The sequence below is a fragment of the Macaca thibetana genome, chromosome 1, assembly GCF_024542745.1.
Source record: "Macaca thibetana thibetana isolate TM-01 chromosome 1, ASM2454274v1, whole genome shotgun sequence".
NCBI classification, from domain to species: domain Eukaryota; kingdom Metazoa; phylum Chordata; class Mammalia; order Primates; family Cercopithecidae; genus Macaca; species Macaca thibetana.
The window spans coordinates 208,290,494-208,307,256 of record NC_065578.1 but is presented as its reverse complement, the minus strand read 5'-3'; the positions used below and the strand labels follow the sequence as shown (position 1 = coordinate 208,307,256).

Here is a 16,763-nt window from a genome sequence, read left to right as displayed (position 1 = left end):
TTGGTTACACAAGTTAAAACTCCACTAAAGAAAAAAAAAAATAAGGTCTCCTACATTTCAGAAAAACTATTTACTAAGAACAAGAATGTTAACATTTCAGCCAATAAATATATGTCAGCTCTAACCATTCATTAGACCCATGGGACGAATTTGAGCCATGACTTGGGAGAGAAAATGTCTACACTTACTTTAATGACTTTTGTTGCATGGATAAAATTAATGGCATACAAGTTGTGTTCTTCCATTCCAGTCCCAATGGTTAGGATATTAGGGTCAAAAATGATGTCATTTGGATTAAAGCCCAGTTTTTTCACAAGAAGATGGTAGGCCCGGGTACACACTCTGATTTTCGTGTCTGTTTCCGTTGCCTAGAGAAAAGAGCAAAAGATGTAGTTTGAAATAGAAAAATTAAATATCTATTAAAATATTAATATTAAACACCTGTTATTTTATTTTAATAAAATATTAATATTAAAATATTAAGTGTTATCTATTAGAGCACATTTCACTCATTGAAAACACTCAAGTGTCAATGCTTGGATTTCACAGAAATCTAAATGCCAAGTAGCTTCCGATTACTTATCAAATTATCTCAGAGGAGAGGTTGGTTTAAAGATCTCTTTGTGTGTTCACAAACACAGCAGCTATACTTTCCGCAAAAAATCAAATCTTATACATATACACACATATGGTATATTATGAAAAAGCTTCTAAAAAATACATGCATATGATAAAAAATCAAATATTACTAAAGAAGAGATTAACGTAAGTGCCCCTTCCTCTCTTGACCTGCCAGCAGTGTCACAACCTATCACCCAGTTCACACTGCCACTGCTTTCTCAGATCTTTTTGCAAGAACACTCTAAGTGTATTCAAGGATATGCATTTACTCCTCACCTCCACCCATTATAACACTGGCTTAACATGTGTCTTAAGTCATAAATACAAATTAGTCTTTACCTTCAAAATAATGTCCCTAAAAGGCAAAACACTGACTCCAGCAACACTCATCCCCCAATATCCCAGCTGCTTCACATCAGCCTCAGAATCTTGGCCTACATCTCCAATCTCATCTCCTACCATGTGCCCTCTCCTCTACTCCGCGACCCCTACATTGCTCCTTTGGTGTTTCTGAAACCCGCCAAGCTTATTCCTCCCTCTGCAATTTTCATTTATTGCTGCCACTACCCAGAACATACTGTGACATGGCCTTGTGCTTTATAGGACTCAGGCTTCTGCCCAAGGGCCCCCTTTTCAGAGCCTACCTTAAATCACCCTCCCTAAACCAGCCACTTCCACCCTTCCTCACCTCCTCCACTCTTCTTCAGAGTATTTCTTTCCAGAAATTGTATTATTTTAGCAACATCTTTAGTATTTTTGGCTGTTTTGTTACTTATTAATTGGTAAACTCCTCTCTCCTAGCTGGAATGCCAGTCCTGTTGTATCCCCAGTGCCCAGAGCAGTGCCTGTCAATGTACGTGCTCAACATTATGTATGAATGCTGCTTTTACTCAAAGCATTTCTGAACTTTGTCATGGAAACTGTCTTCAGATCAAATTTACAACCTCAACACAGGGTATTTACCAAATTACATCCTGAATGATTTCTGGTTGTATGAAAAATCAAATCTACTCTTAAAAACGATTGCTTGCTATCACTAGAGTGATAAGAAAAAATTAGTCACAATTCTGAAGGTCAATTCTCAATGAATGTGAAAAACATTCCTGAAAAATGGCCAACCCTACTGCAATCTGCATTGCAGACTTCTGTGGAGATGAGGGGGTGGGGACACTGACATAGGTCAAGTGCATCTAGTGAGGCCCTAGACAACAGAAATGAGGAGTAGGGGAATTATGAAAAGAACTCTCTTAGATCTAATCTTTTGATCACTTACTACTTTGGTATTCTTTTTCAACTGTTTTCTTTGGTCTCTTTAATCGCTCCGGGCAGCTGCTGGGGTGAGATTTCACCTCTACTTGGGAGGGAAGTGTCTCTAGGAGTCAGCAGACAAAGCGGCCCAGGGAAAGGGAGACAGGAAGTAGTCTTTGTGGCCTCACTGCACCCAGGCTTTAGGGAAGGTGGCGAGCTTTCGTCTTCCTTAATGGAATTTTCTCAATGCTTACTTCCTCTGCCTTCAGTTAGAGTGAAAAGGTTAAAGGTTGAGACTGAGATGTGTGTCAGAAAAAACTGGTCAGAAACAGGTCATTTGCAGCTGCCTTTAGTCTTGAATTTTTAAAGCTCACCCTTCACCAGACAGCCCAATAGAGTTCTAGGCTCTAGGTTCATGGCCGAGCTAAGCTCACTATGAGAGAAGGCACAGGGACGACCAGTGCCACTAGTATTACTGAGTAACCTAGTCTGGTTGGTAGATGAAGAAGTCAAGGTCCTGGTCATTTCTCTCCTAAGCCATGAATATTATCTGGCCAAGCAGGGCAGGTTGAAATGAACAGTATGTTACCCACAGGAGAGTAGGGTGTAGGGCCCAGCTGTGTACCAAAGACAGCCTTGCTTGTGGGACAAGCAGGAGCATCCTCAGGACAGGAATTCATTTCTAGAATCAAAACAGAGTCATCAACTCTAACCTCCATAAGCATGAAGCCCTTGTCAAATTGTTCTCATGGTGCCTAGCACAGTATCTGTGCCACAGGGTTGCACAACCCTGTGCAACAGTGGTTGAGTGTCACTCAACCTCTGTCACTTGATTAAATAATGACTCTCAGAGTGAACACAGCGTTGGTTTACAGGCCTTTGTCAGGAGCAGGTCATATCATGTTAGGTTCACCAAGCTTCTGTCTTACCCCTCACCAGGGCTGTGGGACAGACACACCAATAAAGCCTCAATCGTGCTTGTGGATTTCACAGATCCAGAATAGAAGTTCAGTAAAACAACAGAACGGGAGCTTTACTCCATCAGGAAGGGCTTTCAACCCTGGCTGCACATTACAATAACCCAGAGGGATTTCTGTTTGCTTGTTTTTTATAATAGTAACACCTCACCCTGAACCAGTTAAATCAGAATCTGGAGATGAGGCCTCAGCAAGTGTTTTGTAAAAGCCCCTTAGTGATGCTAATGTAAAGCCAGGTGAGAACCACTGACAGGTGAGATGTGGCACCTTCTCAGCTGGAGTAGAAGAAAAACTCAGTGATACTCTGAGCAGCAAGAAGGAAGGAATAAATGCCATGTATAGCTTTATCAAACTCTTAAGCCATAGAGAAGCTAGACTGTGACCAGTGAGTACAAGGCTTTACTTCTTAAGAAGCTCATGGCTCAGATTTTGCTAAAATACCAGACACTCAGGGAGTAATGCAATAAAACAATTTTTGATTTAGTCATCAAGGCAGATACTGTAAGGAAGAGAAGGACAATGTGTAGATTCTTTAATGTTGATTCTTTAAAGAACCTAGATTCTTTAATGTAGTCTGAAAACGAGCAGAGATGGAACAGGGCTAACTTCAGAGGTGAGTTAAAGTTTTAAAATCCAACTGAACTAGTTGAAGATGGGCAAGAGAACCCTGGAGGAAGCAGAGGCCCATTCTGGGACTGTAGTTAAAAAAAGAAGTGGTCCGGCCCAGTGCAGTGGCTCACATCTGTAATCCCGGCACTTTGACAGGCTGAGGCAGGTGGATCACCTGAGGTCAGGTGTTTGAGAACAGCTTGGCCAACATGGTGAAAAACCACCTCTACTAAAAATACAAAAATTAGCCAGTTGTGGTGGCACACGCCTGTAGTCCTAGCTACTTGGGAGGCTAAGCCAGGAGAATTGCTTGAACCCAGGAAGCGGAGGTTGCAGAGCTGAGGTCGTGCTACTGCACTTCAGCCTGGATGACGGAGTGAGACTTGATCTCAAAAAAAAAAAAAAAAAAAAAAAAACAAAACCAGAAGTGATAGAAATGGATATTTGTGCCTTTCAAGAGAGACAGTGACAAGCAGGAAGGTAAACACTGAAGAAAAGGAAGTGTCCAAAGGAAAAAATCTAAAAATCACAACCAAAGGGAAAAAATCTACCAAAGAAAAAATATGCCACTTACAATAAAAACAACAAACAAAACACATAGGAATGATCTAGAGATTTCCTATTTAGGGATAATTACACAACTCCATCGAATGAGTAATTGGAAAGACATTCCACGTTCCTCAGAGACAAATCTAAACATTGGCAAGATACCAATTCCTTGTTATCTTGTAGGTTAGGATTATTTAGATATTAATCAAGATCCAATGGTTCTCATAATTAGAAATTTATTTTCAAATCATTTTAAAACAAGAAAACCAAAAAAAAAGGAAAATGTGTTGCATATATTGATTATTCTTTTATATAGTTTACACATGTGCAAACAAAAACTAATATAGACTATTCTGCTATTATGTGATAATTATATTTCTAAGAAACTTCACATTATCAAAAATTGTCATACAAAAAAGTCATTTTTGTGAACCTATGGATTATATGAAAAAAATTAAAAATCATTTCATTTAGAAAAAGAGAACTAAATCTAGAGTCAGTATACTTGTCCCATAGAAATTTCAATAATAAAGGTGTCCTGTATCTTGTTATGTAGAGCTAAGAATAACAGCTGGTCAAAACTATCAGCAACAATGAAAAACACAGAAATGCTTTCTCGTTGCCTTTCAATCCAGAAGTCTCAGGCCCAGCCTCCTGTCGTATCTGGTCTTGACCTTGCAGTTTTGTTTGCAACATGGATCACAGACATTAACCAAAGACTCCAACACAGCAGCCAGCTATTGAAACAAAGCTGATGTGCCTTGCTTAGCCGCAACAGTAGCTTCCCATTTGAGGGAGTTGTTGTTTTTCCCCTATAATCAGTGGTGTCAATCAAGCAAAGCAAATTCCGGTTCTTAACTGATTGCTACATCCAAGAGCATTATGACAACTCAATCAACAGAAAACATGCCTTTATATAAAAAATACCTGTATTGCTGGCTTCTTAACTTTGAAAGTATACAGGATTTTTGCTTTGCTTCTTATAATTTTCAATATTTATGACAATTTGACAGTGAGCATACATGCGACTCCATAATCTGTATAATATTTAAATGCTCTGGAGAACAGTCCAGTAAAATTATGTTACCTAAGTTATCTATTTCTCTTCAGTTGGGCACTTGGGCTGTTATATTTTCAATAATGTTGGTGTAAAATCTTGGCATATATAGTATCCTTACGCTGCTGAATTCTTTTGTTGGAATAATTGCCCAGAAATAAGATTATGAGCTCAAGGGGTATAAACAATTTTTTGTCTCTTGACAGGTATTATATTCTCTTTCAAAAGGACTGTACCAGTTTACACTACACTCTGCAACAAATGAGGCTTCAGTTATATCACTGCTGTATCTACATAGACCTTGACCATTTTTAACTTTACTAATTTAGTAGGGATAAAACATTACCTTAAGGCTGCTCTAATTTGTATATATTTCATAACTAGCAGGTTATTTTGTTTTCCTACATTTGCTTTTAATTTGTGGTCACAGTCAAGTCTAAATTGGGAAAACCTATCCTTAGACAAGACCAAGCACTAAGCAGTGCCAATAAACAAAGCACAGGGTGAACATAGGATTTGGAAGCATACACCCGTCTTCAAATGAGGAAGACCAAGGGTAAAAACTTGGTTCCACCATGTCCTAGACATGACACTGGTCCACTGTAAAACGGGATGGCTGCCACCTCAGTGGTTACTCTGAAGACTAAATTAAATAACCTCTGCTGGTGGTTTTCAACCAAAAGATACATCAGAATCACCTCTAAGGCTTTAAAATGTCTAAAGCCAGGCCTCATCCCAGACCAAATGAGTCAAAACTCAAGGGCTGAAGTCCAGGGGTGTGTATGTTTTTTCAAAAGCTCCAGCAGTGACTGCCCTTCCCTGTCACAGTGAGTCTGCTTTGCACTCCTGGTTAAGCACCACAGATCCCTAAGGCGCAACATTCGATTCTCACTCTGAATTGACCTTGCTTCCAACTTCACCGAGAAAACAGAAGCAATTATAGACTCCCGCCAGCACATCAACCAGCATGCCTGCAGATCTGCACTCTTTACTCTGCCTTCTCTTTTGCACTTTGAGCAAACTGCCCAGCTACTGATCTAAAGCCACCCCTCCACTCACACAGTGATTGCCATCTCTCTCAACTCACAAGGTCATGGCTCTGGCAAATGCCTCCTTTCTCTCCTGCATCAATTCCTCCCTCTCTCTCCCAGATCATTCTCATCAGCTTACAAAAACATGCTGTCACAGAATCTACACACACACACACACACACACACACACACACATATACATAAACACACATCCTTTCTTAACTTCGTATTTCCCCCCTGGTTTCCACCCTATTTCTTTGCTCCCCTTTATGGCAGAACTGTAAAAAGTTGCCTATACTGCTGCTTCTATTCTTCTCCTATTCTCTCTAAATCCACTCCAATAAAGCTTTCATCTCCTTGGAAACAGTACAGCAAGATCACAAATGACCCCATTTCTAATCCAATGGTAAACCCTTGGTCTCATCCCACTTGGTCTATCCACAACTCTTTAAACAGCTGATCATGCCCTTTTCTTTGACGCTTGTTCTTCACTTGGCTTCCAAGGGAACTCTCTCTTCTGACTCCCCTCCTACCATGTAGGCTGCTCCTTCTCATATCCTTCTGATGGTGTTTCCTCTTCTCCCCAGTGCCCTAAGCACTGTGGTTCTAAGACTCACTTACTCCTAGGACTTCTCTACAGTCATTCCTTTGGTGAGCTCAGCCAGTCTCACTGCTTTAAATAGCATGTACAAATAATTCCCAAATAAAGGAATCCTATCTTCAAGCCAGACTTTGCCCACAAAATCCACTCATTTACACAACTGCACACTCGACATGCCCACCACATACTATGTCCAAACCCAAACTTCTCCTTACCCCAGCCCAAATCTGCTTCTCAAAGTCTTTCTTACCTCAGTAGCTCCTTCCTTTCAATTGCCCAAGCCAACAAATTCTAAAATTATCCCTGACTCCTCTTTCTTTCACAACCTATACTCAATGTGAATGCAAATCCTATTGGCTCTATGTTAAAAATATATGTAGAAACAGATGATTTTTAACATCCTCTTTTGCTTTCACCGTGGCCCTAACCATCACCATATCTCATCTGAATGAGAGCAATAAACTCTAACATTTCTGCTTTGGCCCTAACAGACCATTCTCCACAAAGGACCAGAGGGTTTAAACATGAGTCAGATCATATTTACCCCTCTGTTCAAAACTTTTCCGTGGTGTCCCCACTCACACTGGGTAACAATGTTAACCAAAAGTGTGAAGAAAGGCCGCCAAGGCCCTATGTGATTTGACGTGCCACCTTTCCAACCTTGTATCTTCCCAATCTCCTCCTCTCCCCTCTGCTCCAGCTACTCTGGCTTCCCTGTTGGTTTTCAAACACGACAAGCATCTATCTACCTCAAGATTCCCTCTGCAAAGAACACTATTCCCCCACATTTTCACACGGCTCACCTAGGCTTCTGCTAAAATGTCACATCATCCATGAGGCCTTCCCAAACTATCCTACATAAAATAATATTCCCCCATCTCCACGCTGAGGGGGGATCAAATACTCTTCATTTCCCTTCACCGTATTCAATACCATTCAATGTGTGTATACACACACACACGTTTATTATTATTATTATTTTTTTTTTTTGGAGACAGAGTCTAACTCTGTCACCCAGGCTGGAGTGCAGTGGTGCGATCTCACCTCACTGTAACCTCAGTCTCCTGGGTTCAAGTAATTCTCATGCCTCAGCCTCTCCAGTAGCTAAGATTATGGGCATGCATTACCACATCTGGCTAATTTTTGTATTTAGTAGAGACGGGGTTTCACCACGTTGGCCAGGCTAGTCTCGAACTCCTGAATTCAGGTGATCCACCTGCCTCAGCCTCCCAAAGTGTTGGGATTACAGGTGTGAGCCACCACACCTGGCCAATTATTCATATATATATACATTTTTTTAAAATGTGTTATTCCCTTTGTCCCTAAGAATATAAATCGTACATGAACAGGGACTAGGCTGTATTCTCTGCTGTCTCCTCAGAGATTAGAATAGGGTCTGGCACATAGTAAGTGCTCAGGATATATTTGAAGATATTTGCCTCATTAAAAAGTAACAAGTTGCTATATATATCCGGTTTTTTTTTTTTTTTTTTTTTTTTGAGACAGAGTCTCGCTCTATCGCCCAGGCTAGAGTGCAGTGGCGCGATCTCGGCTCACTGCAAGCTCTGCCTCCCAGGTTCAAGCCATTCTCCTGCCTCAGCCTCCTGAGTAGCTGGGACTACAGGCACCCGCCACTACACCCGGCTAATTTTTTGTATATTTAGTAGAGACGGGGCTTCACCGTGTTAGCCAGGATGGTCTCGATCTCCTGACCTCATGATTCGCCCGCCTCGGCCTCCCAAAGTGCTGAGATTACAGGCGTGAGCCACCATGCCCAGCCCACTATATATATTGTTAAAAGGAACATTCAGATAACAAAAAAAGAGCTTCTGGAAAAAGAAGAAATAAAACTCTAAATAGAGGGTCTGGAGGATAAATGTAGATATGAAAATCTCACCCGATGCAGAGTAGAATACCAGAGTTGGAAAATAGGAGAGAAATATAAGAAAATTAGACAATCTGTCCAAAACATTCAATATCTCAATAATACATGTACCAAAAAAGAAAATAAAACAATCCAAGGACACTTCCTACCACTGCAGCTGTGACTTTCACAAATGAAAGGCCTACTGAGTGCCAGCATAATGGATGGCTCATCATCGCAAGAATTCAGAACACAGAGGACACAAAAGATTCCCAAAGCGTCCAGAGAATAGAAAAACAAGTTTCACAAAAATAATCAAGAGTTAGAACAGCACTGGACTTCTTACCAATACCAGTGGGAACCAGAAGACAAAAGAGCAGTATTTTGAAAACACAGAACAACTTCAAGTTTGCACTCCTATGCCCATACAACTGCCAATTAAGCGTAAAAGTAGAATACGGCCATTTTCTGACACGTAAGGTTTCAAAAATATTTACTGCCATGCTTTCTTTCACAAGAAGCTACCAGAGAATGTACTCTACCAAATGACCCAAACAAAAAGTTAACCAAGAATGAGGAAATTATGAGTTCTAAAAACCTAAGAGAAAGGCAAATGGAACCCCAGGAGGAAGGTCACAGCTGTGCAGCTGGCCTACTGAGCAGCCGTTCTGGGTCATGTCAGAAGACTTGGAGGGAGAATTCTTCAAAAAAGTAGTATGACAGTCCTCTTAATGTGTCTGGCTACATTGGATATTGGAGGTTTACACAACTGGGGTACAATCTGAAGGCGAAATACATAGAAAACAATACAAACAAAAAGGTAAGTATTACCTTCATAGAAAACAAATAAAGAGTAAGAAAGGATAAGCAATCATAGTATACTATTGCATGGCTCAGCTTTTATACTGTTTAATAATGTAAGCACTGAAAACGATTATAGCTAAAATGAACTATACTGGGAAGGATAAAAGTAAAGCTGTACAGAGTCAGGGCAGTGGATGGTGAAAAGCTAAAAAACCTTTAATAATTGTAGGAAGTCAATAAATAAAAACTAAAACTGGAATTTGAAGATAAAGAGGTAGATGCTACAAGAATCAGCTTAAAAAGCTGAAAGTGGCTGCCTCAGGATCTAGAAGGCTGAGGGTTTTTGTTTTCCTTTTTGTTTACGGAACTATTTGTCTATCTGCAGAAAATACAATTATCAAAAGGTCCCATACCACACTAAACTTCTAGTGGAAGATAACAACTTTTCAGATGGACAGTTTTAACAATGTGTCTCAGAATAGTAAATGCGTGCACTCTCTGACATAGTAATCCCACTTCAATGAACTGACTCTAAGAAAAATCATTTACAAGGGGAAATAGCTGCATGAATTAGGATATTCATTGGTCACTGAACTGTTCATGCTACTAAAATATTAGAAACACAATTTCATTCAATAATAGATAGTAAGTAAAACATACTAGAATGCAATGCAACCAGAAACCATGGAGTTTTAATCCCTATTCACTAAGATGGGAAAATGCCAACATTATGTTGAGTAGGGGAAAAGAGTTACAGAATACCAGGTATAATCTCATCTTATAAAAGTTTTCATTTGCTGAAACCTCTTTTGCTCTTTCCCCACATGGCCATGTGGCTTGCTCTCTCATTTTACTCCGGTTTTCAAATGTTCCCTCCTCAGACGGATCTTACAAGACCACCTCTTCTAAACAGGCCAACTCTTCCCTGACAGCCTTTTCACTCGACCCTTTAGCACAGGCCCTGAAGAATGAAACCAGATCGCCTAGACCTGAATCCCAGCACTGCAAACTGTTAGCTGTGTGACAACTGCAAGTCCTGGGACATCTCTGTGCTTTAGTTTCCTCACATGACATTCAAAAATAACAAGAATACACACCCACGGTTTATATGCTTGGAGGAAGAAGTGATTTAATGTGTGTTGTGTACTTGCTTGGTGTGAATTAAGGTTCAATATATGTTAACGATCAAAATTCTCTCTCTTTTGCATTCTTCTGGATGATTTGAATCTTTTCACAATGAAAGAAAATGTATCTTTCATACAAAAAAATACATTTAAAAACAAAGAAAGACAGAAAGGAAAGAAAAAGTACATATAATCCCATTACTTGTTCGGTCAGTATGTCCCCATTTGAGACCATCCCCAACTCAGACCATCCCTACTACCCCAGTTGACAACCATCAAATTCTTTTCTCTGCTTATACAGACACACATACGTAAATGTAAGTACTTTTATATTAAGTAAAATTGGGATCATGTCACTCACTTTTTTCATTTTTCAATATATTGAAGACATGGTTCCATCTCCTGATTCTTTTTAACTGCTGCACAGTATTCTATGTAGTAAGGACCAAGGTTTAAGCATTCCCCTAGTAACTGACATTTAGTGTTCTTAGCTTATTGCTACCACAATGCTACAATAAATGTGAACATATATCCTTATATACTCAACTTTATTACTAGATTCCCAGAAGAGCTTAATAATAAGAAACAGATTTTTTAGTGGTTTTAAATAGGTACCAAAATATACATGAAAAGTTATGTAAAGTATAAAACGTAACAATAATCAGTTTATCACATAGTTGAACTATTATTATATCTGAAGCTTCCCATGTGCCCCACCCTGATTCTATGGCAGAGGTATTATGAAGGCTGCCATTTATCAATCTTCTAATTTTTTCTTCTATTTGGTAAAGGAAACTAATCTCATTATTTCTTTATTTTTTATTTCTTTAATGCTTACAAAAGTTAGTATCTTCTCATAAGTTTATTGGCTATTTGTTATTTATTTTTATATAAACTGTTACTCATTTCCTTTGTCCATTTTCCTATTGGGTTGACTGGGGTGTTTTGCTTTCCAACTTACAGAAACTTTGCATATTAGGAATATTCACCCACTACTATTATTCATGTTGCAAATAGCTAACTTTATTTTAGTATATGGTTGGAAATGGAATCTAACTTTATTTTCTTCCAGATGCATAGCCAGTCGTCCCAACAGCATTTCCTGAATACTTCAACCTTTCTTCATGAATACAAAGACTTTACTATATATCAGATTTTCATATACCGTCATTGACCACATAAGGACACTCAAATCAATGATGGATCATATAAACAACAATGGTTCCCTAAGGTTATAATACTGTATTTTTACTGTAAATTTTCTATGTTTCGATACATTTAGATACACAAATACCTATCACTTTGTTACAGTTGCCTACAGTATTCAGTATGGTAACATGCTACACTAGCTTATGACATAGGAACAATACACTATACCATCTAGCTTATGTGTGTAGTAGGCTATCCCATCTAGGTTGGTGTAAATACACTCTAGGATGTTGGCACAATGACAAAATCACCTAATGATGTATTTCTCAGACCATATCTCCATTGTTAAGTAATACATGATGTATGACTGTATACAGATACATGTACGCAGATGTATATTAATGTATACAGAAAGAGATACATGTATATGTGTACATATATATGTAGCTGTTTCAGACTTGCATTCTAACCTGGGTAACACAATGGATTAGGCCAAAAGAAATCACTCACCTGTCCTTCTTCATCAAAAGCCATGACCACCATAGCAGCTCCAAACTTTTTAATCTTCCTGGCCTTCTCCAAGAAGTCATCCTCTCCTTCCTTCAGACTAATGCTATTGACAATGCACTTCCCTTGGCAGCATTTTAACCCAGCTTCAATCACAGCAAAATTGGAGGAGTCGATGCACAAAGGTACCTGAGATCAGAAAGGCAAGAAAATCACAGAGAGGCCACAAGTCACTACAAATTACTTTTCAAAAGCTCTAAAGTATTCCCTGTTTCTTCTTTAGCAAAACAATAAACAAATAATAGTAGTACGTCAGAGACAGAATTTTAATACACTTATTCTTTAAGACCAAAATACTTGGAGTAATTTCAGTATTACAAGATACTCCATGCATGGGCCAGGGATTTATAGCTGAAAGATCATAGCTGAACATCAGAATGAAATCAGTGGGATCAGTTCACCAGCTTCAGTGCAGTACACTTTCAAGTGCCTAGGCCCCGAGGCAAACACCTCAGATAGGATTTAGACATCCCTGATCTAACTTAGGAATTCATGTTTAGCCTTGTGTCCTTTGGGAACAGCCCTCTAGCGAAGTTATTCAAATTCAACCTCTCCTTTAGAAAATCAAATTACTGATTTTTTTTACTGAAAAAAAAAAGACTTTTAATATTAGAAAAGAAAAATAGATCTAATTATCAACAAATGCATATAATTAAAATAAAGGACAAGACTGAAATGCACAGTTGAGAATAGGTTCCTTTTAATTCATACCTCTGTTCTAGGAAAGGTGAAAGGAAGGGCTTGAAGAATTAGATTGATAAAAAGAAATGAAATGAGGCAACTGATCTAGGCTGCATTATGTTTGTATTTTTAGAGACAAGGTCTTACTATGTTCCCTTGGCTGGTCTTGAACTCCTGAGCTCCAGGCATCCTCCCCACTCAGCCTCCCAAGTAGCTGAAACTATAGGTGCACACCACAGCTCCCAGCATAGGCCACATTATTCAATTAAGCCATTCAATAAATAATTAAGTGACTACCATATTAGGCCCATACAGGGAAAACAGTAAGAAAGCCAGGTACTTGGCTCCACTGAGCTTAGAAAGATAAATAATTAAATAAGTAATGACATAAAGTGCGGTAAAAACTAAAAGCATACGAGAAGCACAGACTGCCATGGAAGCACACACCAAACCCAATCTAGGAAGCATGGAGAATGGGGCGGGAAAATCCAGGGAAAGCTTCCCGGGGCAGGAAACATTTCAACTGAGGACTGAAAAATGAGTAGTCAGCAATTTCCTAAGCCACGCCACCAAACAAGAGCAAAAAAGAACAGGCACTCCACCATGCTTTTTCTTAGCATGCTAGTAATGACAGGTTTGCTAAGAAAAGGGTCAAATGCAACGACAATACCAGGCCAGTGTATCGGCTCATATTTGCTTGCTGATAGTTTGGTGTCCCAACCCTACTGGTGAAAACGTGCTGGTAAAACGATTTTATGCTTTACCCCATGGGTCGAAATTTGGCCTCCAATAAATTGTGGTAGTAGGGCAAAACCAAGAAAGGTAAGAAATTGTGGCAATCAGAACACTAATAATTTATTGAGTTACATGGGGTCCTTCACAGTTGATAAAGCACTTGCATCTTTACAATTCACAAAGGGGGTTTGATGATCCCATTTTAGAGATGAGGAAAGAAAGTAGGGTCAATAGTCCATTGACTTGATTGGGCCTTACAAGGCGAGTCTACCCTCTTCCCAATACTAAGCTGATAAACAATTGGCTATACCTCTGATTCTAACTAACTTTGAACAAGTTGTCTTGCTTCTTTGTACCTTAAATTCTCAAAATATTTATTCCCAGAAGAATGATGAGACTTTTTAGTAAAGAGTTTTAAGACACAAATGAAAGATGGGCAAATGTAATTCAGTACTTACCACAGACTTCTAACTTAAATCTGCTGAAGCCTAATAAAAAACCAACAGCTCAACCTGAAATATGCAACTCTTAAAGCACTAGGAAGTTTCTTTAAAAAAGAACTTCAAAAATCACTTCCTGCCAGGCACAGTGGCTCACAACTGTAATCCCACCACTTTGGGAGGCCAAGGCAGGAGGACTGCTTGAGCCTATGACTTCAAAATCAGACTGGGTGGCACAGCAAGACCTGCCCTCTCTACCAAAAATATTTTTTAAATGATGCGTGCCTGTGGTCCTAGCTACTCAGGAGACTGAAGTGGGAGGAGTCTGAGGTTGCAGTGAGCTTTGATTGCACCACTGCACTCCAGCTTGGGCCACACAGCAAAACCCTGCCTCAGGAGGGGGAAAAAAAAAATCACTCCTCATAACAAGCTTAATGGCAGAAAAATGAGGTAAGATTTTTTAAAATTTTAGAACTCATTTAAAAATGTTTGAAAGACTGACACAAAAATCAACTTTCACCTTTTAAAGAACAAATGTAAAAGCTGACATAACCTCTTGATTTAATCTTGTTTTGTATTTTTGTCTTAGTCTGATAAGCCTGAAAGTTCTCTCCTTTCTGTTATAAGAAAGAAATCACTGAGTTCCCTTGCCTATGGCAGAAATAGAGCCAATGATTTTCCTTCACAGACAGGGAAAGTGGGTTGTTATTCTGTCCAGACATCTGAGAAGACTCAATTCTCATGAACAATCCCAGAAGCCTTGGAAACAGCCAGGCTGAAGCCACAGCTGTCTCCAAGATCTGCTTTATATGGAAAGGTTATCATTATCTGAGAAAGCCGACAATCAGAAACTACTGTGCTCAGAAAACCAGTTCTTGAGTTCACAGATTAATGGGACAACTGGCACAGTTAAATGAGTGACAAAGTGAGACAAGTAAATCCCCCGATAAACACAAACTTTGTATAACCTTTGCGATGTCTGGCTCGGAAGCAATTAAGTTGCAAAATCTGGTCATTGCACTCGGACCATCTAGCATGCCATCATCCATGTTGATATCCAGCACCTGGGCTCCCATTTCCACCTGCACTCTGGCAACACCCAAGGCTTCCTGAAGGAAGAATGAGAGAGGAAGCAGCGTTAGGAGACAGTACTTTGAGAAAAGGCTAACGAGGTCATTCCTTACCCTTCCCAGCAATCCTTTCAAATTACACAGACTACCTAGCCAGACTCCCTGACTCTGGGCCTGCTGTCCTCCCATCACTCATCACAAATTAACCTTTCTCACACATCTCTTCCATCACATCATCTCACTGCTTAGAATCCACCAAAGCTGTTTTCCTACCATGAAGATTCTCAATTCCTCAGCATGGCAGTCAAGGCCCTCTGAGCTGGCCCCATCTTCTTACCCAACTGAACTTCCCACTCCACCCCTGCTGGAGCCCTCACCCAGCCAGATCTGTTCCCATCTCTGTGCTGCAGATCATGTTGTCTCCTCTGCTTGGAACGCAATCCCTTTCCCTTCCACATTGCTTAAGACCCAGCTCAAGCCCCAACTCCTCCAAAAAAAAGTCCTTAGAGAAACCATCCAAAACGATGTAACTCTTCAGTATTTGCCAAAAACTATATAACTCTTCAGTATCTGCTGAAAGTATTCATTGCAGGCTGTTAATAGGAGTTACATGAAAAGAAATGTCAGTTAAATAAGTTTCAGCAGGTTTTATAACACTGGAAGGCTTTTCAAATTCTTTAATGCACTATTATACACTGCAACCTTCCCAAAACAGAATACAGCATTTCCCACTTATGACCATCTAAGGAATATTTTGTAGGATAAGTGTTCCAAAAAGAGTCTTATATACTTCCCACTCTGAACAATGTTGGGCAAAATATACATATTCCATAATGCCTTCTAACTAACGTGACAGAGACTTTTTGTTTATTTGAGTCTTCACTGTACACTTCATAGTGTAAAAAAATAAGCAAGGATAAAATCAATAGTAGATGCTGATGTTGTCTTGATTTTTTTTAGCCCAAGAAAATAAAATAGAAACTTTTAGCACTCATTGTGATAGAATAGGCATGAAACTCTATGGCATATGCCACAAGGAAGCACCATATGCACTGAGCCAAGGCCGCATAGAGAAAAAGGATCACAATTCAATTCAGTAAATCTGGACCGGGCGCGGTGGCTCACGCCTGTAATCCCAGCACTTTGGGCGGCTGAGACAGGCAGATCACTTGAGGTCAAGAGTTCAAGACCAGCCTGGCCAACAAGGCAAAACTCCATTTCTACTAAAAATACAAAGATTAGTTGGGTCTGGTGGCGGGTGCCTGTAGTCCCAGCAGCTCTGGAGGCTGGGGCAGGAGAATCGCTTGAACCTTGCAGGTGGAGGTTGCAGTGAGCCAAGACCACGCCATTGCACTCCAGCCTGGGTGACAGAGCAAGACTCTGTTTCAAAATAAATAAAGCAATTAATTAATTCAGTAAATCAAAAAATGTTTTCTAGTATCAGTACCAATTTAAATATAATAAAGAATAAAAAGAAGTGTAAATCACAATCCTGGTTCTTAAAGGGTTTATATCTAGTTGGGGGCACATGTCACAGTCACATAAAAAACTACTGGACACTGCCATACAATGTGTGGGTCAAATGCCAAGATGATCTCAACATCCAGGAAAGGGAAAGGTCTCCACAAACCAAAAT

At 39.6% G+C, this 16,763-nt stretch overlaps 1 protein-coding gene across 4 annotated transcripts in view; it reads right to left on the bottom strand.

Moving 5' to 3' along the window:
- MTR (5-methyltetrahydrofolate-homocysteine methyltransferase) overlaps positions 1 to 16,763 on the bottom strand; it is a 111,308-nt gene that overhangs the window by 54,340 nt on the left and 40,205 nt on the right. For all 4 annotated transcript variants that reach the window (XM_050770680.1, XM_050770697.1, XM_050770689.1 and 1 more), the window contains 3 exons: positions 15,026 to 15,166; positions 12,145 to 12,330; positions 189 to 368 (listed from right to left, as the gene is read on the bottom strand). In XM_050770680.1, the coding sequence (XP_050626637.1) occupies positions 189 to 368; positions 12,145 to 12,330; positions 15,026 to 15,166 (507 nt within the window). The remainder of the gene's footprint in view (positions 1 to 188; positions 369 to 12,144; positions 12,331 to 15,025; positions 15,167 to 16,763) is intronic.